The sequence below is a fragment of the Stylophora pistillata genome, chromosome 1 (genome assembly GCF_964205215.1).
Source record: "Stylophora pistillata chromosome 1, jaStyPist1.2, whole genome shotgun sequence".
Classification (NCBI taxonomy): Eukaryota; Metazoa; Cnidaria; class Anthozoa; order Scleractinia; family Pocilloporidae; genus Stylophora; species Stylophora pistillata.
Window position 1 is genome coordinate 61,091,704 of NC_142519.1, and position 19,477 is coordinate 61,111,180.

At 39.1% G+C, this 19,477-nt stretch overlaps 1 protein-coding gene across 2 annotated transcripts in view; it reads right to left on the reverse strand.

Annotated features, from left to right (window-relative positions):
* Positions 1-340: 340 nt before the first annotated feature.
* LOC111337958 (uncharacterized) overlaps positions 341-19,477 on the reverse strand; it is a 29,746-nt gene continuing 10,609 nt past the window's right edge. The window contains exons 13-39 of one of the 2 annotated variants that reach the window (XM_088727919.1): positions 19,139-19,270; positions 18,440-18,549; positions 17,760-17,837; positions 17,122-17,257; positions 16,624-16,731; positions 16,257-16,337; positions 15,537-15,650; positions 14,755-14,979; positions 14,312-14,391; positions 13,879-14,038; positions 12,941-13,013; positions 12,531-12,619; positions 11,627-11,729; positions 11,310-11,419; positions 10,844-10,941; positions 10,333-10,425; positions 9,887-9,995; positions 9,428-9,553; positions 7,214-7,315; positions 6,270-6,395; positions 6,099-6,152; positions 5,662-5,727; positions 5,044-5,238; positions 4,337-4,425; positions 3,842-3,928; positions 3,192-3,263; positions 341-794 (exon numbers count right to left, since the gene is read on the reverse strand). In XM_088727919.1, coding sequence (XP_088584045.1) covers positions 452-794; positions 3,192-3,263; positions 3,842-3,928; positions 4,337-4,425; positions 5,044-5,238; positions 5,662-5,727; positions 6,099-6,152; positions 6,270-6,395; positions 7,214-7,315; positions 9,428-9,553; positions 9,887-9,995; positions 10,333-10,425; positions 10,844-10,941; positions 11,310-11,419; positions 11,627-11,729; positions 12,531-12,619; positions 12,941-13,013; positions 13,879-14,038; positions 14,312-14,391; positions 14,755-14,979; positions 15,537-15,650; positions 16,257-16,337; positions 16,624-16,731; positions 17,122-17,257; positions 17,760-17,837; positions 18,440-18,549; positions 19,139-19,270 — 3,159 coding nt within the window. In that variant the 3' untranslated portion in view covers positions 341-451. Of the gene's footprint in view, positions 795-2,375; positions 2,448-3,191; positions 3,264-3,841; positions 3,929-4,336; positions 4,426-5,043; positions 5,239-5,661; positions 5,728-6,098; positions 6,153-6,269; positions 6,396-7,213; positions 7,316-9,427; positions 9,554-9,886; positions 9,996-10,332; positions 10,426-10,843; positions 10,942-11,309; positions 11,420-11,626; positions 11,730-12,530; positions 12,620-12,940; positions 13,014-13,878; positions 14,039-14,311; positions 14,392-14,754; positions 14,980-15,536; positions 15,651-16,256; positions 16,338-16,623; positions 16,732-17,121; positions 17,258-17,759; positions 17,838-18,439; positions 18,550-19,138; positions 19,271-19,477 lie in introns of those variants that run through there. The other variant, XM_088727930.1, reaches the window with a different exon arrangement.

The window sequence follows — 19,477 nt, forward strand, 5'->3', positions numbered from 1 at the left end:
AAATTGCAAAGCTATATAACTAAATTAAAAATTTACACTAACCCCGGGTAAATCAATGGTGTTTTGAACAATTCGGCCCCGCTGCAATGGGCAGAAGTTTACTTGCAGTAGAATGTGTGCAAACATCCCCTGATCAAATAACAGATATACGCACGCAGTCTATTTTACAGATAAATTACTCGCGAGCAAGCTCAATCTCTTCGGCACTAACTGAAGTGGACGAATATGGGAGGTCAAATATTTAGGACTTTAAAGTAACCGGACACTAAAATTAGGGTTCGGGATGGAAAACGAGCTGGGCAGAACCCCACCATCAAGCATTCTGCGTGAACAGCAACCACACGCATGAGCTGCAGCCCCACCCCCCTCCGTCCACCCCATTCACCGCTCCCCTTCTCCCGCCACTTCCCTTCCCATGAAAACTGATATGACACCTGCATTTTATCATTTCTCAAACGACCGGCTCATCATCATCGTCATCATCATCTCTCGGACGTCTTCTCCTCCGCTTCTTGCCTGATTTTTTTCTGTCTTTCTCTGGGGAATCGCCAAACATTTCGTCCACAAGCTCTTGATTATTTTCTTCCGTCAGCTGTTGATAAGAGCCTCTCTTCTGAGGTGCATGTTGCTGATTATCTGTCTCCCTTTGGGAATCATTTTGCTCATCATCTCTAAGAGTGCGATAGCCACGAATTGACTCGTTCAGGTTGAATCCTTTCTTGCTGCCCTTAAAGTTTATGGGTGGAAGTTCGTCTTGGTCCTTCCTGGACTTTTTCTTCTTTTTACTTTGTTTTCTACATAGATTTTTAAAAAAGGAAAAAGAAAGAAGTTGAGGTGACATTTTCTTCCCATCTTTCTCTTTCTAGCATACTTGCATTGAATTAAATAATGGATGAATGAAAGAATAATTTTGCTGCAGGTCATTCATTTTAAATCAAGGAAGACAGACTAACCACGTGCTACTTCAGGCAAAAACAGAAATTCGAAGTCTTTAACTGAACTCTTTGGTAAAAGATCTTATCCATTCACATTAGAGGGTGGGTTCGCCGAATAAAGGAGCTCTTGGGACTAATTCCATAAGTTGTATGCCCCAAAACAACGAACCTATACACAATTTGGAGAGATCAACTCAATATCGTCCCTTACACCGCCGCCAACTATACTTACAAAAACAAAATTTGATAGGTAGTTATAAACACGAAAAACGTAAATCCAACAATCACCGCCCACGGGTTCGATATTTTGAACCCTTTAGATATTGAAAATTTCATTGATTTGAAGGCAGCCTTAACAATAATTAGTGAATTCCAGAGTGCGTCAGGTGCTACTAAACAGTGCAATCATTCACTGTACATTTGTATGGAAATTTCATGTACTCTACCAAACTACCAAGTTTCCCTAAAACAAGTATTATAAACTGGGTAAGATTTAAGAAAAACTGACGTTTTCCCATCAGAGGTCCCCTTCTCCACAGGAATTGAAATGCAGATGTTTGCTGAGAAACAATTCCCAAAACACGAAATTTAAAACTCTATATGGTTTAAACAACTCCAGCAACTTCTTGGGATAAGTCCTTGACATTCATATGAGAAACAAAAGCACTTTAATTTTACATGGATAACGGCCAAACGTCTGCCCATGTGGCGTGTTGTCAAGCTGTTGTCTCACACGGGTTACAAATAGCCACACAAGCCAATACGTCACGGTGTTTTAGAGGCGTATAACTTTTTTGGTAAAGCTCAAAACAGAATGGTAATTAAATAGGATACCCGCACTAAGATAAGCTTTGTGTTCGAAAAGTCTCGAGTTTTCCTTTTCCGTACTTTTGATTCCCTGAAAATATTTTAAAGAATGTTTCAAATTTCTATCGCTTGTTTTACAAGACAGTGGTTGCTTATGTTTTCCTATGAAATTTTGCGCGGGAAATTGGCGTGCAGCCGGCCAGAATTGATCCCCAAGCGCACGTCCGACGTTTGGCAGCTGTGTTGTATAATTGCGGCTCAAATGGAGATTACTTTACCAGAATATTGAGGTAGAGAGTTAAGTTAGATTTATGAGACGTAAGAAGTCAGTTTAACGTGCAAGGTTAAAGCAGTAAAATTATAGAGAATAGCACACATTAACGCCACCACTGTTAGTTCAAATTCAATTATACTTTGTTCGCAAGTTAAATGCTGCTTGCGGTTTCATTTTGTGCTGCTAGTTGTGCTGGCTAAACAACCAAGAAAACAAAACAAACGAGAAAAGTAAATTAAAACAAAATAAAGCACAAAAAGCCGCTATAGTGCAAATGCAAATCATGATTAAGGATTCGTTCAAATAACGGAGGAAGTAACGCAATTTGATCACACTGTGGAGGTCACGTAATGACTGACCTGTCATGTTACAGCTGTTGACTAAAGACGTCTTCTTATTGGTTGTGATTTGGATCAGACGGAGGAATCTCACTGAAAGCACACTTATGCGATTACTATCAAAGTTAAACTTTTTGACAAATTCTGTTGTTGCTCGTTAAATTTCTACTTTTGATTATCCAGCGCTTTCACATCACAAAGTATGCAAAATGCAAATTTTGGGGATAACTTTGGCTTTCAGTATATTTTCCTCCCTTTAATTGGTGTTATTTATGAGTAAAAACATTTTTTTTTTAGAGAAAAGGTGAACACGGCTTACACTATTTGAATCTATGGACCTAGCTACACTAACAAATAGTTAATTCTTTATTTAGCATTCAATTTAAGGCCAGGAACTCCGCACTTGGCTGCTTCTTCCAGAACACGTTAGTTCGTCACACCTTCACATATACTCAAACCAGTTTGAGTTTGTGCGACGCGTTGCGGCGATCGGAGTATCATTTCGTTACAACAGACATTTTCACTTTTATGCCAGGCGAAGACGGCTGTCTCTGCGACATATAGCGATCTTATTACTGCGATCTTATTGCGTCCTAGTACAGACAGCTTAGAATTATCATTAGCTGGAGAAATTGGCATTTAGAAATCCATAGCATTAAGAAATGAGCAATACTTTTTCCTGAGTAGGCGTTAAGCTAAATGATTCAAAAGGAAAATATGCGAGTACAGCGTCGTCAAAATAAAGGGAAAAGTAGCACATGAGGCCAGAATCTATCTGTCCAAAGTCAAATTAATTCCGTTGGGATGAAAACCCAAAAATAAACAGGCTACACGTACCTTATTGCCGGAGGCGTGGTCATATGGATGGAACTTCTCCTTCGGATCCTGGCCTCCAATGCACTTGGTCTTCTACAACACAAAAGTTTAACCTATAACTTCCACACTTTTATTGGCTTGTCCCTAACTTGCGTATCAGTGAAAAATAGATAGATACATTGTGTATCTTTAAACGGTGCAACGTTACCCATTCATAAGTTGAAATCTGCAATGGAGAATGACTTGCATAACTACTGCGCGCTTATCCGCGGTTGATGAAGCATTCTTATCCGCGGTTGATGAAGCATTCTTATCCGCGGTTGATGAAGCATTCTTAAGGATAAAGCGAGAGCAGTATTGTTGCTCAGCCTTGATAACATGCTAGTGAATCGCAGGTAACCGCTAACACTTTATCAGTTTTCCGCACAGGTTTTCCAATACCCATGAATACTCTTTGGTGGAGAGAGGAATTGTAACAGCGAAGTGGCTTGCCCAAAAACACAGCACGGCTCGAAGCGGGAGCATTCGATCCAGAGTCCTTGGCGCTAACAATAGACCTCCATGTCTCCCGTATAGCGCGAACACTCTCCGACAATTTATCTAACAAAAACTAGTGCTCAAAGTAAAGAGGTAATATTGTGCCATACCACTTAAATCTATTACAAACTTACCGCAGGTCTGTGATGGTCTGTTTACTTCCTTTACTATGGCCTGAACCGTAGATCTTGGAGAGAAGCTCGTCGATTTCGTTAGGTGATCTAAGAAGAAAGCGTCGTGCATGTACATCATTATCAAGAAACGAATTTTACAGATCCTCCAGGCGTATGTTTAAAGTCAAAGTCATCGTTATTTAAGCAGGGTGGCCCTTTCAGCACTAGGCTGGTATCAATAGGAGCCCTGCGCAATTAATGATTACTACATAATAATTGAAAAACTACTACAAGATAAAAATACAACAATCATGTAGTATGTTTAGACATTTTACTGAACATTTCAGGCTGTCGAAGGGCCCGCAATTGGTTGGCTCTTGAGTAACTGCCTCAGAATCAAATGAAAAAGACCGCCGGATAATATAGAGGTAAAGAAATAGTCCTCGCAGCTGAGCTGCAATTAAAGGAATTGTCAATAAATATGACAGAACTACTGATAACGAAGTTAGAACTTACTTTTTGGGGAAAAGGTACTTGAGTACAGATTCAAGTTCATCTTCCTGAAGTTTCCCTTGTTGAACTAAAATGGAGATCAACTTGATATTCTCAAAGAGAAAGAGAGAGAAAAAATATCAGGCCCATTCAGTGGAAAAGATTAAAGGGAATCGAAAGGCTTCATTCGATAGCGTTTAGGGCTATCGTAAGTAAAGAAGTACATGTAAGATCTACACATAGCTCTAAAGTCTATTTGCTTGATTCGCGCAAGTGTACATATTTATTGCACCGGCACCTTGTTAATATCTCAGATACGTCAAATAAATCTCATTTTCAATAGAATCAAACTCGTTTCCTAGTTGACAATCCCAAAGAGTTAGTCCAATTTTATCCCACGATAAGGTAATATTTGCTCCATTTGTGCAAAACTTGTTTAATACAAGCCCTTCTTACTCTCAACTGAGAGACCAAAGTACTCCTGATTGCATTGATTGGTTCGCACAACTTAGAACAACAGTCCTAACCAATCAGATGCCAAATTGAAAACCCCTAGGGATTTGGGCACGCGCGTTTTCCCGCGTTTAAGGCCGGTTACTTTTTGTTTATTTTAGTTCGCGTTGGTTCTGCCTGAAAATTTCCTCCTTCCTGATTGGTCAGTGAAACCCTTTTGCTTCGGTTTCAAGACACTCGACAGAAAAGAGTTAAAAAAAACACTATCCTTACACTACCTGTTCCTCAATTGCTTGCATTCTCTTGATGTCAAATGTCATCTTCAATTCATTAATCGATTGGTCAATTTCCTTCTGCAATCTGTTCCTCATTTCGTTACGTTCCTTCTCGTGTCTCGCTTTCAAAGCAGCTTTTCTCAGCTTCATGGCCATGTTGTTCACGTTCAGGTTGTTTAAGTATTGAGTTAACTCATCCTTGGAGAAAAAAATCATAAAAAACAAGACATTAAGTTAAATGTTCAATTTTGATAAAAAAAATAAAATAGAGGGACTTTTGAATCTCTGTTGGAATGTTGAGCAAAATATTTCGGTGCACCTTTGCAAGAAATCGTAACATCACATTAGAAAACATTACATTTGTTGCCAGCAGTCATCGACATACTACTCATAAAAATAATAAGCAAAAACAAAATTATACTCAAATACTTGCGAATGGCAGAGAGCTGTGTGCTACTTGTAACGCTGTTCCTTCTTTTCTTACTATTTTGAGTTTGTCTCAAAGATCCCTAATTAAGAGTTCTTCGTTGGGTTCATTCCCTCTCCTACATTTACATCAGCATCTAAACTTTAAACGTTTTTCTGAATTTAACTTAAATAATACAAGATTCAGTGAAGCACCTTCTGTTTCTGGGCAAGAGTTTCTTCTCTTTGCTGCATCCTCTCCTGAAGGCGTTCTCTCAGTGCCTGTATGAGAAGTAGTACGTAAGTCAAGTAAGGGAAATGGAAGAATGACTAAACGAAAAAAACATTTTATCGTGTAGTCTGATCTTCCAGGTGAAAGCAGTCTTGAAAAGTACTGTTATCAGTATCAATGACAGACATGTTGGAGAACTTGAGCGAAAGTCGTCATCACAATAGAAGAAGAAGCTGTGTATTATAAGTCAGGTTCGTAAAGACTGATTGAGCGGCGTTGCCGCGATTAGCAGTGAGACAAGAACAAATACCGCTGGAAAAAGATCAAGTATCTCCATATGCCAGATAAAATGGTACATGTGAATATATTACCAAGGATAAAACCTTTTAAGAGAGATCGTATCCACAAAATTGATACACACCTTTTCCTGTCTTTCTTTCTGTAGTTTCAAATTATCTTCAAGATTTTTTGTATCCTGTTAAGCAGAAGAAAATATTTTAAAATATACGAAGCGAGGCCCAAGAATGGAACTAACAGTCCCATCCAGTGAGTTTGTTAGGATTTAGCCCCAAGAAAAAAGAGTAACATGTACCTTTTGATATTTTTCCATAATTTTCTCTGTTTCAGGATCCTTGAAGGTTCCTTTGGATTCTAATTCATCGATTAAACCTGCTTGAAGCTGGCCCAGTGCCTGTTGCTGCATTGCTATCTTTGAGATCTGTTGAGGATATAATGGTCGTTCAAATTTAAAATGGAAAAAAATATGCTTGAAATCTGGTGCTGTGAGAAAGAAATCAATTTGTAAAAGTAATATTAGTACTTCTTGCAACATGTAAGCTAGACAAGTAAACCTGAGAAATGTGTCATTTTCCACGCCCCCAATGGGAGACACGTTTGACTGTTTGTCTGTTTTTGTTTTGTTTACATACACAAATAAATTGGATTTTGAGAGCAAAGTAGACCTGCTCAGAGACAAAGACTTGGACACAAAACTTAAAGCTTCGTGCCTAACTGTACTCCTTGTATTGAATGCCTGGGATATTTATGGTTCCCTACGCATAAGAGCAGTGGAGATGCCAGAGACAGGGCCTCAACAGTCCGAGATCTGTGACTGAGATCACCCATACATGGTTGGTCCGGTCTGAGAATGAACCCTCCAGCCTCACCGCAGTTCAGTTTCCTTGCAATTGAGTTGACCAAACGTTCCTTATCTTCCTTCGCTCCGACGAAGGGCTAACGCTCGGAACGTCAGCTTTTGTAATCGTTACGGTGGCCAATTTACCATTTCAACTTTTTTGATATATCCAAATTATTTCGTTACTCCCACGGACGCAGCCCCAAACAGTTTCTTTCGAAACTATCAGCCTTTGTTCCTTATCTTAAGCAGGTACACTTCCTTCGTGAAGGTGCAAGTTGAGTCAAGGAGTAATACATCTTTTGAAATTGCTGCGACAGTGTTGCAGAGGTAAAGAATGAATGAGGTACATACACAGAGAAATGCAAGATATCTCTCCTGAAATAAGCTAACAGTTCTACCTGTTTTGCCTTCTCAATCTGTAGGGTTGCTATGATTGCACCCAGTTTTTCGTGATGTTCCTCGAGCCTTTTGGATCTCTCTGCAAGCATTTCTTGTCTGACCTGAAACCGTTATAGATTGCTGAAACCGATATCGATTGCACAACACAAGTTTTAGCGAAAAAAAAAATACAAAGAGGAAAAGCAGAAGTCTAAAGGCGCAATAAAAAAACAGCTATTGTTCAAAGGCTGCCGGATTTCACTGTGGTGTGGGATATTCAGGGTTTACTAAACAGTTTCACTAAACAGTTATCTAGTGCAACAGCACAACTGACAAAATGATGCTATAGCCCCAATATTACTCGACTCCTTAACCAGAGCCGCTTTATATCAGAACTCCAACAATAAATACCACAAATCATTGTGACAAAGGGCGTTTTTCAATTGTTCATACCTAAAGACATTTTTCTACGCGGAAAGTTTCAATTTATGGGCAACTTCTCAGGTTTCAACGAAATCGGGGTTAAATGAGCCTGTGAGACTAATAAATATAGGTAAAACTTGCATATTTTGGTATTTTGGTGCTAGCACACTCGGTGGTTCATAGTAATTGTCAGCTGCCTATTTAAAGGAAAATTAGTTGTGGGCCAATAGCTTTGTGGGTACTTTGAGAAGAAAAGAGAGTCACATAGCAGGACCTTTTGGATACGTATAAAGCTAACGTGTTCAAAATAATATATTAACAACGATAAAACATGAAACTAAACCCTATTAAATGTAAAGAGATGTTAATTAACTTTATGTTATATCCTAACTTTACTCTCAGACCATTAGTTGTTGGTAACAACAATATAGCACGTGTGTCGACTTACAAGATTCCAGGAGTATTCATCGATAGCGACCTTAGGTGGAATAGTCATGTTGACCACATATATAACAAAGCTTGCAAGAAGCTCTACTCCCTACGTATTCTACTTCGAGCCGGCGTTGACCAAGGTAGCATGTTAAAGGTCTATACAAGCTCTGTTAACTCTGTTCTAGAGTACGCCGTGTCGGTGTGGCAATCTATCCCAGGTTATCTGTCTGACAAAATTGAATCCATACAAAAAAGGGCGCTTAAAGTGCACCTAAACCCAAACATTTTTTGGCTTAACGGAATAAGCGTACTTTTGAGAGTATTTCTGTTCGAAACTTTTTTTATTTGCTCAAATCTTCAATTTTCTGTGCCCAGTCAAAATACGGAAAATCGGCCGCCATCTTGGCTCACGACCGAGTTTAAAGAGGAATGGTTCTAGCGGGTAATGTGACGTCAAATCGAGAACACGAAAGTTTACATTTCGCACATTTTCACTTGTTTGGGAAGGTTGTAGTTGATATTGTCCGAAAATATGCCGAATAAGTGTGTTGTAGGAGGATGTAGCAACGTGCGAAATTTGCAAGAGGGTATCGCGCTTCATACATTCCTCGTACAACGCACCTAGTCGGCATATTTCGGACAATATCAACTACAACCTTCCCAAACAAGTGAAAACGTGTGAAATGTAGACTTTCGTGTTCACGATTTGACGTCACATTACCCGCTAGAACCATTCCTCTTTAAACTCGGTCGTGAGTCAAGATGGCGGCCGATTTTCCGTATTTTGACTGGGCACAGAAAATTGAAGATTTGAGCAAATAAAAAAATTTTTGTACAGAAATACTCCAAAAAATACGCCTATTTCGCTTAGCGAAAAAAAAATTTGGGGGTTTAGGTGCACATTAAGATAATTTCCCCGTGTGCTGATAGCTACTCAGATGCTCTCGAGTTAGCACGGGCGGAGACCCTTGTGTATAGAAGAGATAAGATATGTAAAGAACACATGTGCAAAATAAAGGATTTAAACCACCCTCTTCATCCTCTTCTACCAACACGCCTAGACGATACCTGTCCCTACACCCTAAGGCACAAATCAGACCAGCTGTACCTTTACAGATACGTTACTACCTGTGGAACGAAGCGCACCGAAGACTTTTTCACTTCTAAGTATTTTTTAACAAATGCGATGCATGTTCTGGTGTGGTGTATATAACTTGAACTTAATGTGTACAGAAATGTGTATAGTCGATCTTATTAAGTTTTCATTGTATTATAACTCGTTAATTTAGTAATTTACTGCAAGAGAGTTTAATAAACTGTTATTTATTCATTTATTTATTAATTTATTTATTTATTTATTTATTTAAAAGTATCCATACCGTTTCCATTTCATCATCGATTTGGAGCTCATCCTCCTTCATCGCCGCAATTTTCTCTTGCTCGTGTTTCTTTATCATATCTATATCTTCGCCTTCCACTAATATTCTATCCTCGTAATCCCGATCCTAAAAGAGGTTAAACAGATAAAATACATAATCCAAGAAATAAGGGATTTCTTTCATTTAGGAAATAACCGCCAGTGATTAAGCCTCTCTCTCGTTCACTTGCAAGTTATGGATTAATTCTCTTGAAACAGGATCAAACGCAAAACGAATCCAATACGTGGGAAAACTTTTAAATTAACTCCAGTCCCTTTGAGACGCAAAAATAACGGCACAGAAAAAAAAACTCTTTCGCACTCGAATTTCTCACTCGCTTCTGTGTCAATTTTCGGGCGAAGAAGGTATCGATTTAGGGGCTTCCCCTAAAATTTGTCAGCTAATTAAGAAATTTATTACCTTTGTCTCATGCATTTGTTTCCGTTCCAACTCTTCCATTCTCCTCTTCCTCCGCTGTGCAAGCTTGTCCTCCAACATCTGCCGTTGACGAAGTTTGTTTAGGGTCAGACTAAAAAGAGGAGAAAAAGGAAAAAAGACAAATAAAAATTAAGCGGCATCTATAATCACTTGCGTCGACTGACAAGCAAGCGGTGGTGGTCGGATCTTGGCACGAACCCGGCAGGATCTAAAAATGCGACACCAAGACAAAAGCATTTGGAATAAAGCTCTAACAGGGAGACAGTAGTTAACAAAACCTGGAACGTGAGACTTCAGCTAAGTTATTTGAGAGTAGACGGAGATTTGAGGCTCCCCAACCGAGGCTAAATGTTTTAGGGTACGACTAAAACACGAGTAAAAAGTAGTAAAGTGAGGCTGATGAAAAAAAAAAAAAAAAAAAAACCTACCTGCTTTCAAGTGCAGCTAAGTTCTTCTCGTGTTCTTGAATTATTTTCTCTCTTTCCTCTTCGGACATCGCAACTTGATTAATGATCAAATCCCTGTAAAGATTGAAAAGTTACGCCTCGGTCGCTTGACGCTTTATGAGTACACTTGCTCTCCTATCAAACAATTGTTGCAATGCACATCTAAAGAACTTTCATGTCCACCGAGCCTTTCAGCAAGAAATACATTCCATTGTCCACTCCCAACTACTGTAGAGAAGGAAATAAGTGTGCAGCTCGAACTGGGAACCTGAGTGTTAATTCCGTCCAGGTTAATAAAGAGATATGGAAATAAGAAATTTGGAAAATAGTAAAAATAAACGGAAAAAAGGTCAAGAACAGAGATGAAATCATTAAAATCTTTCTGCACTCTGAGACAGTAAAAATTTTCCACTGCATACGCAAATGAGTTTAGTTGAAACCAATGTAAATGTTATTTACAAGGTCTGCCAGAAAGAATAATTCGAGGACTCACCCAACGATCTTGTCCTCTTGTTTCCTGATTTTGGCTTGTTCCATTTGTTCTTCTTTCATTTTCTTCTCTAAAGCAGCGCGTTGTTTTTCTAGTCTTTTCTAAATTAATCAACCAATCAATCTATCAGTAACAATTAACCCGGCAAGAAAATTTACTGATATTTCAGGTGTAGTTTGCTCCTGTGGAGCTGTGGAGTTCATATTAATGTACTTCAGCAAAAGTGCGCGTACAGGTAAAAGCAGGAAATATTGTGCATCGACCCCCAAGCCTGTGGCTTTTCAGATTCATATCTCAAAGACTCTGCAATAAAGAAGTTCTTTATCACATTACAGGATTTTATATGCCACTACTCAAAGTCTGTCTAATACCAGATAAGGAAAGCTACTCTGGAAGCAAACTTTTTCGGTTAGAGACAACTGGTTCGCTGAGTAAAAAATATATATATATAGACTAAAAACTAACTAACCTCCAGCATTCCCCTTTGACGTTTTCTCTCTTCTTCTCTCGCGTCTTGCTGCATCGCAAGGTCCGCCATATGCCGTTCCAAAATTGCTTCCTTTTCAGACTCAGATAAACCTACAAAAAATTCCAGTTTACATCGGTGTGAATCCACTTTGTTCTATGATTATCTTTGAAATTCATTAGCTACAAACCTCTGAAATAATCAGAGTTAAAACTGGAGCACACCTTTCGATTGAGTTTCGTAAAACCAAAACCAAAGTAATTATAAAAGCTAACCGATAGATCGAACGAGATCTATATCCTTCTAATAAATACCTTTACCTTTAACTACCAACTCCTGATACATTTTTTGAGTATTGCTTTTTATCATCTGGTTCCCATCGCTTGTCTGTTGATCTCTGAGGGCTTCTATTTGTTCAGCAGCCTTAAAGAAAAAAAGCCATACAAGTCACTCTCCAAGTACAACAGAATGGACGAACTCACTGGGACATACAATACTCCTTTTCGCAGCTCTGTTTTTATGCATCACAGCGGTCAAACGTAGAGCATGCGCAAGAAGATCTACCTTGGGTGACCGCGCGCCAATTCCAGCCCGAAATTTCCGACAAAAACATAACAACCGCTGTCACGAATTAAGAGGTACAGAGCGATATGCTCGATGATAACCAAAGAGGACCACGTGGGACTCAACTTCGTACCCAGAACAGGTCAAACCACGAAATGTTGGCAAAAGGCTCGGTGTCAAATTTGATGTATTACTTTGAAAAGGGTGTGGCTTAAGACGGCGAGTCCAAGGGTGTAGTGGCACATTTTTACTCAGCGATAATCTATATTAAAACAACCTGCTACCCCCAACCTCAAACTACAAAAGCCTGATTACGTCCCTGTTTAATAACACTGAACATTAAATTAACAAATCGACAGCGGTTTACCGTGGTCTGTACTCTTATTGACAACGATATTCGTCATCCCGGTGGTTAAATGCTGCTGTGGACTCACGAGGCACAACCCAGTAAGCCCGCGCTACACCACTGTCGATTTGCTTTTTACCACAATATCGACGTGAAATAAAACGATTATTTCAGTGCGTGGCCATGGCGTGACAAGTTAACGCGAGCATCGTTGTCTGTACTCTTATCGACAACGACAAATTGGCCAGTCCGGTTGCCTCTATAATGTAGATGCATAACAGACACTTTTCTGGCACGTTGTGAGAAGAGCTTACCTCTCTGTCTGAAGTTTGCTCTATTTCCTCTATTTCTTCCCGATGTTTTTGCAAAATTTTCTGCTTCTCAGTTATGGAAGACACAGTATCTGAAAAAAAAAAGTTGCACTAGCGTTATATTCCTATTGTTAGGGGTAAATTCAACCGTCTAGAAGCTTATATTGGTGAGTTGCATTAAATTAATCTAAACAGATATCATTTATGGGATAGCTTCATCAATTTTGCTGCAAAATAGTTACTCAGATACCTGCAATAACTGACAAAAAGAAACGAAATCAACTGATAAACAATCATTCGACAAAGCATTAACAGATCAATAAAATGTGATAAGCGTCCCATATGCTGCTACGATCAGAAACTTGGTGACAGGCGTAAAGTAAGATGAAAAAAAATTGGTAAATTCATCTCACCAATTTCCACTCGTTCAAACTTCTCATCCTGTTGTTCTTCAAATTCCTTGATTTCCCGCTGATGCTCGCGCACCTAAAATCAATTAAAACAAGTTAAGAAAGAACCAACAACATTAACTGAATAAAGGCTGATAGTTTCGAAAGAAACTGTTTGGGGCTGCGTCGGTGGGAGTAACGAAATAATTTGGATATATCAATAAAGTTGAAATGGTAAATTGGCCACCGTAATGATTACAAAAGCTGACGTTTCGAGCGTTAGCCCTTCGTCGGAGCGAATGTTTCGCTCCGACGAAGGGCTAACGCTCGAAACGTCAGCTTTTGTAATCATTACGGTGGCCAATTCACCATTTCAACTTTGTTGATATATCCAAATTATAACATTAACTGAAGCTAACTGAATGTAGCTATCAGAGTCGTTCGGAATTATGCACACACAGTCTTGTTTCTTTGGCGATTTTGGCTAGGAAGCAGAACAAAATTAATAGTTTCATAGGTAGTTTAAACTTTTCTGCAGACACTATAACCAAAACTGCCGAAATACCGCCCATTCGGAGGCAATAGATTGATTACTTGCATAACAAAAGCAGGTGTCTGTGCAGGGCATTACCAAATTTTATGTTAAGGCAGAAAAAACCAGGACTACTCTGTCATTTAAGATATTCAAAATCAACTTCAAAGTTAGAGGTAAACTGTGAAGGTAAAAAGCAAAAGCATTGAGAATTGTTAAGGACTGCGTGGATATATCAGTTCGATAAGATAAAAAAATAAAAAAAAAGTGGCAAAAATAAACCAAACAAGACGGAGAAGATTAACAGAACTTGCAATGACGAAACAGCTAAATTATCTAACATGAAGTTTCACAAGAAACGAGGCAAGAGGTTAATCTTTGAACAAAGTAAGTTAGCTCATTGACGACGTTACAGAACCAGTCTGTGTACCTTTTCTTCAATTCTTTTCTGCTTAAGTGCTGTCAGTTTATGATGTAATTTCTGTTCCTGGCGTTTTCTGTCCTTTGCAAGTTTGTTGTTCACGACCTCCAAGTCTTTTCTAAATCTTTCCAAGTAAGTCGCAGCATCTTCTGAGTTGAGATTCGATGACCTAGTGACAAGAAGATGATAGGGAAGGTTTAGTTTAACAAGCCAAACGGCTCTTGCGACCTGAGATTATCCCAGTTCCTTTGGCAGGAATTGACTACGACCCACTCCTGGATTGGACGATTTCTCGTCGCTAAAACCCCCATCCCCCCCCCCTCCCTTACCTCCCTATCTCTCTCTAAGCAATTTGCCAAGTTTTTCTAGACATCTTGATAAGGTAGCTTCAATTTGTACATGTTCATGAAGGGTTTGATAAAAGCAGAGTACATAATCTTACCGGACAAGATTTTCCAGTGCTTCAGCGTGATTTTGTTCTAACTTGTCTAAATCTCTCTTCTTACGTTCCTCTTCTTCATGCTGCGAACAAGCGACAGGTTTAAGTCAAAAGCAACGCAGCAATTTTCAATAGAAGTAATCAGAAGTAACCCCATTTTTTGCTTTTCGTTTTACTTCGCCATACGATTAGTTTAGAAAACTCGTCGCACTTTTTCAGTCAATCTGATTCAAAATTAAAACCAATCATGACTTGGTGACTTCCGTTTGGTTTTTGAGTTATACAGCTCCTTGTACCATTTTTATTCTGTCTAATTGGCTGTTGTAATTTTACAACATGCAATCGCAATAAGCTCTGAAAAACATTGCAAAGTACAAAATAGGACGACTAAAAAAAAGGTAAAACGTGGATAACCGATTTCAGTCGAATTCGGCTTTGTCACTTACTTTCTGTTTGGCTAGCGCTCTTCTCTCAGCCAGCCTCTTTTCCAGCGCCATGACACGTCTGACTCGCTCGTCATCGGTGGCCTTGTCTATGGCGGCCATGTTAGCCAAATGATTCTTCATGATAGCGTTCGCTTGTTCTTCGTTTAGTTTTGCATCTTTCACTAAATTCTGTATAAGCTGGTTTTGAGATTCTTTCAGCGCAAAACGTTTACTTATCGAAACTTCCTGCAAAGACGAATACAAGCAAAATAGGTAGTCTAACTTACAGGCAACCGTTTGGCATCAAGAACTGTAGCAGTTTCAATTTTTTCCCTTTAATTTGAGGGCTTCACTTTTGGAGGTGGGGGGGGGGGGGGGTTAAACCCCTAGCTAGTGTGAGCATGCCAATGAAAGCTTTTCATCGTGCAGTGTTCAAGAAGGTTCTCTAGCGTAAACCGCAGTACCTTCGAATAAAACCCTTTAGTAACAATGTCATACAAGCTACTGACCAGCTCTTTTATACGGTACTGTTTAGTGTGCTATAAAACATAGTTCAACATCTACTTCTGTGAGAAAATCCGAGTGTGTGATTATTCAAATGAAAGCTTACACTGAAGCAGTATTGTTTCTTAAGCTATACAATGTGGTTCTAACATTTTATTTCATGTGATGAATATCTAGTTGGAAACTACTCAAGTGGAGAGATCGAAACAAAGTAGCAATTGAACTCCAATCTTTTGATTTTTATGGTTATTAATATTATTTTAAAAATGAATTTAGCCCATAGAAAGGGTTTTTTTTACCTTTCTGAGCTTCTCCATCTCAACATCTTGCTCCAGTTTTAGATTTTGTTTCAGCTCTTCTTCTTGGGCATCTTGCCGCCGTTTTAGAAGTTCAAGGATGTTTTTCTTCTCTCGCTGAATCGAACAAAAAAACAAAAGATACTCATGGTTTTTGTACAGATATTTGTAAGATATCAAAATTTAACAGTGATACTCGTCAAACAACCACAGTGGTTCTTTGTCCTCTGTAAAGGAGTGCGGGAATCGAACCCAGGCCACAGTGGTCATTTTCGCGCTCCTTTTAACAGTAGTTTAGGGCCTCCTTCTTGTTTAGTATCTTCCGGAAGTCCATGAAAAGGAACTGCCCAAGATGCAGATAAGAAAGGAACAATATTTGCCATTAGCCTTACCATACAGAGATGCTTCTTGTCGTTTTAAAGTCTTTCTTCCGAGCTGGGTTTTGAGAAACTTTACTTAATACGTCACATTTGAGCTTTTTAGTGCGATTGGCCTCTGACACAGTAGCTGTTTCGCTTAATCGCTGCTTCAAACTTTCTTCAAGCTCACCAAAGTGAAACGCTACACCCAAAAACCAGAATAAACAAACTTTCAAAAACAAAAATAAACTGGACCAGTACATATTGATTCACTTGCATCCAGATGGAATAATCTTACGAAGGTTTGTCTGGCATTGATGAAGCCCATTTTAACCCCAAATACATCATCTGCATTTCTCCTCACCTCGTTCACGAGTCCTTTGATTTTGTTTTCAGTTTCCTCTCGCTCTTTCGCTTGCTCCCGTTGTAAGGCATCTAAACGATTCTGCAAAAACAAGTAAAACACTGCAATTAATTGGAAAGTCAAATAACTACTCATTACTAAAGGCAGTTTTCCCAAAACCCTAGAAGGATCAACGTCCAGTTTCCCCCAACAATATCGATACATGATCGAGTACGAAGGTAAAGAGAACTGAAAAACCCATCAATAAGAGTATTTTACCTTGATAACGCACCAAATTCTAAAAAAAAAAATTACAAATGTATGGAAAATAGAAGGGCAATTTCCAAATGGGACCTTGGAAGCTCTAGTATCATAAAGGCCAGGTTACCTTTCCGTCTGCTGCCAGACTCTTTCTAAGCTCAGCAGATTTCCGCCTGTACTCTGCTGCCATTTTGAATGCCACTGCACCAATAGCCTGCTTGATTTCCAAAGCAAACTACGAAGAAAGAAATAACCCAAAAAATTGTATGCGAGTCCGTTCTTAGGTTTTAGTATTTACTTTCGAATCTATTTCAAAGGTGCGTTCAACTCGCGCGTGCACGCAAACACGATACACTCACGCAAGATGCACTCTCCTTTAACTAAATGTGCACGGAAATCCATGTCCAATTGTTTTGCAGCTTGACTGATATGAACTTGTTGTAAAGCCTCCCTGAGGCTCTCAGTATTTCACTTGATTAAACTTTCGAAACCAAAATTAAATCTGGAATCCGAAAGGTGGACTTTGTTGTTGTTTTTTTTTTTGGATTAGCGACAATTTTTTTTATCTTTTTCATAATTCTATTATTTTCTATTTTTCCACCGTAGCCATTAAAGGTAAATGTACCTTGTTTTCTTGCTCGGATGATATGTCTCTTTTAACCCGCAATTTCTTGGCCAGCAGTTTGAGAGCTCTGATAAACATGTTTTGTCTTTGAGCCTCTAGGTCAGCATCCAGAGCCGCCGTAGCTTGCACATCAAGGCTGAGGAAACAAAAGGCAAGTGTCCAGTTGGGAAAAAATAAAAATAATAATGAAAGATTTAACATTCTATGCATGGCGATAATACGCCCTGTGCATTGGCTTTGCTTTACGCTGCCCTGCGATTTGTCCAGAAACTTGCGCCACTCTCTCAACCAATCAAACTAAAAACCAATCACGAGTTGGTCGCCAGCGTTTTCCCTCGCTTTAGGCAATTTGAGTTTTCATTAGCTCTTCGGGTTATTTTCTTTTCTTCTGATTGGTTGTTGTAATTACTTTGGTTTTAGTTTACGACACTAAGTCGAAGAGCACTCTAACACAACAGTGAAGCTGCAAATGTTAATTCACCTGCAGTAACGAATTTGAAAAAGTTTTTCACGACGTTTCTCGTCACAAGGACACTAAAATAATTTCTGCATAAAGTGCTGTAAAATAGCGACTGTTTACGATGTTACAAAATGTTTAAGTGGTCGTATGCAGTGAACTGTTTGATTTCAGTCTTTACCTGTTAAACTCTTTCTCTGTCTGAGCTGCGTTGTCCAGAGTCAGAATAGGCACAATGCTCTCGTCAGTCTGAACAATACTGAAAGTCAAACAGAAAAAAATACAATACAATTATCAAATATCACAAATTCTGCAATATTATCGGCTATGAGACTCTTTATTCTGTGATGGATCGTAAGTTAAGGGACGTGACTCATTTGTACCAATATTCAATGAAAACACAAGCCTGTCTTGTTAAGTTTTGAACGAAAATTAGATTTCTCCGGGATAGTGTGATCATTCGCACTCGATTAAAATGCAGGATAGTTAATAAGGGTGCGATAAAAGTCTTGAGCTCAATGCTAGTTGTTAAATAGATAACAGCGTCAAAAATCTTTAGTCTTCAAACTCTGATTCTTTCGCTCACAGTGTCCTGATTTTAATGAACCAAAAACAGTGCCTCTACAACTACCGTCATTGTAAGACCCAACGTTCTGTCTTTCCCTATCATTGCACAACACATGATTTTTTTCTTTTCACCTCGCGAGAAGATTTGTCTGTTGGTAAGACGGGCTGAGCTTTGAGTCGCCAAAAACAGTGGCAGTTTTTTATCGTGGGTCGCTTTCTCCTCTTCATAGCTACGTCTAAAATGAGCAAATACACGCAGGAAAAGACTTCTGTTAGGAAGATTTTTCTTCTCACCTGGTTTCTTTGTGCGTCTCCACTGGTTTGTTGTCTGGCATTTCGCTGCTGTGGTAAATATACTGAGACCCTCCAGTCAGAACTGTCATGGTGGTTGTATTAGTAAAGCGCTAAAAAAGGAAACAAATGAAAGGGCTTTAGGATCAGACGAAATATAAGCTTTTGTAAATAATGTATTCTGTAAAACAACCATAGTTGATACAATATGGTCAAAGGGTAATGGGGGGGGGGGGGGAAGGTCTCGCCCTCCCTTCTCCCTAAATACAATTTATACAGGATATGGTCCCCGATAAGCTTGAACAGTTCGCCGAACACCTTGATTTCTTCTTACTATTCTTATTGGTTTGTGTTTGTTTGTTTCTGTTCACAAATGGCAACAATGAAAGAAAAATACGAAGTGTGCGAATTACGAACAATGCGCCGGACGCTAAAAAAAAAAAAACAACGAAACAGAAGGTCTCACTAATTTCGACCTTTCTGCAAAGTTTGACCATCAAATGAAATTAAAATGCAACACCTGAAAATTAAAAGAAATTGTCATGAATTGATATCCACCATAAGGTAGACACAATACCTCAAACTTTGGTTGCTCACTTTCATATAAACAACTTTAAAGCACTTCCAGTAAAAAAAGTGTCCTAATGTGATTGTCTCAAGTTGTTCAAAGGCATGCTTGCCGACCGATCTTTCAGGACTCACCGTATAATATGGCGCCATCTTGCCTTTGTCGCAACACTTGATAACCACCAGAATCAAGATGGCAGCAATCAGAGCTCCGATTAACAAACCGAGGAAGACACCAAGAGCGAAATAACCAAACACCTTACGACGCTAGAAAATAATATGACATTTTTAATATATTACATGGTTAATGAGCAAAAACATAATTCGGAGATCTGCCACTAACTCTCCAGTAAAATAAAGCATCGCGCGACATCCACTCGGCTCACGATTCTCCCGCTTAGCTTACGCTTCTCTCGTTTTGCTCAGGCTTCTCTCACTTGCAAAACGAAAAAGAATGCTACGTATACTGCATTG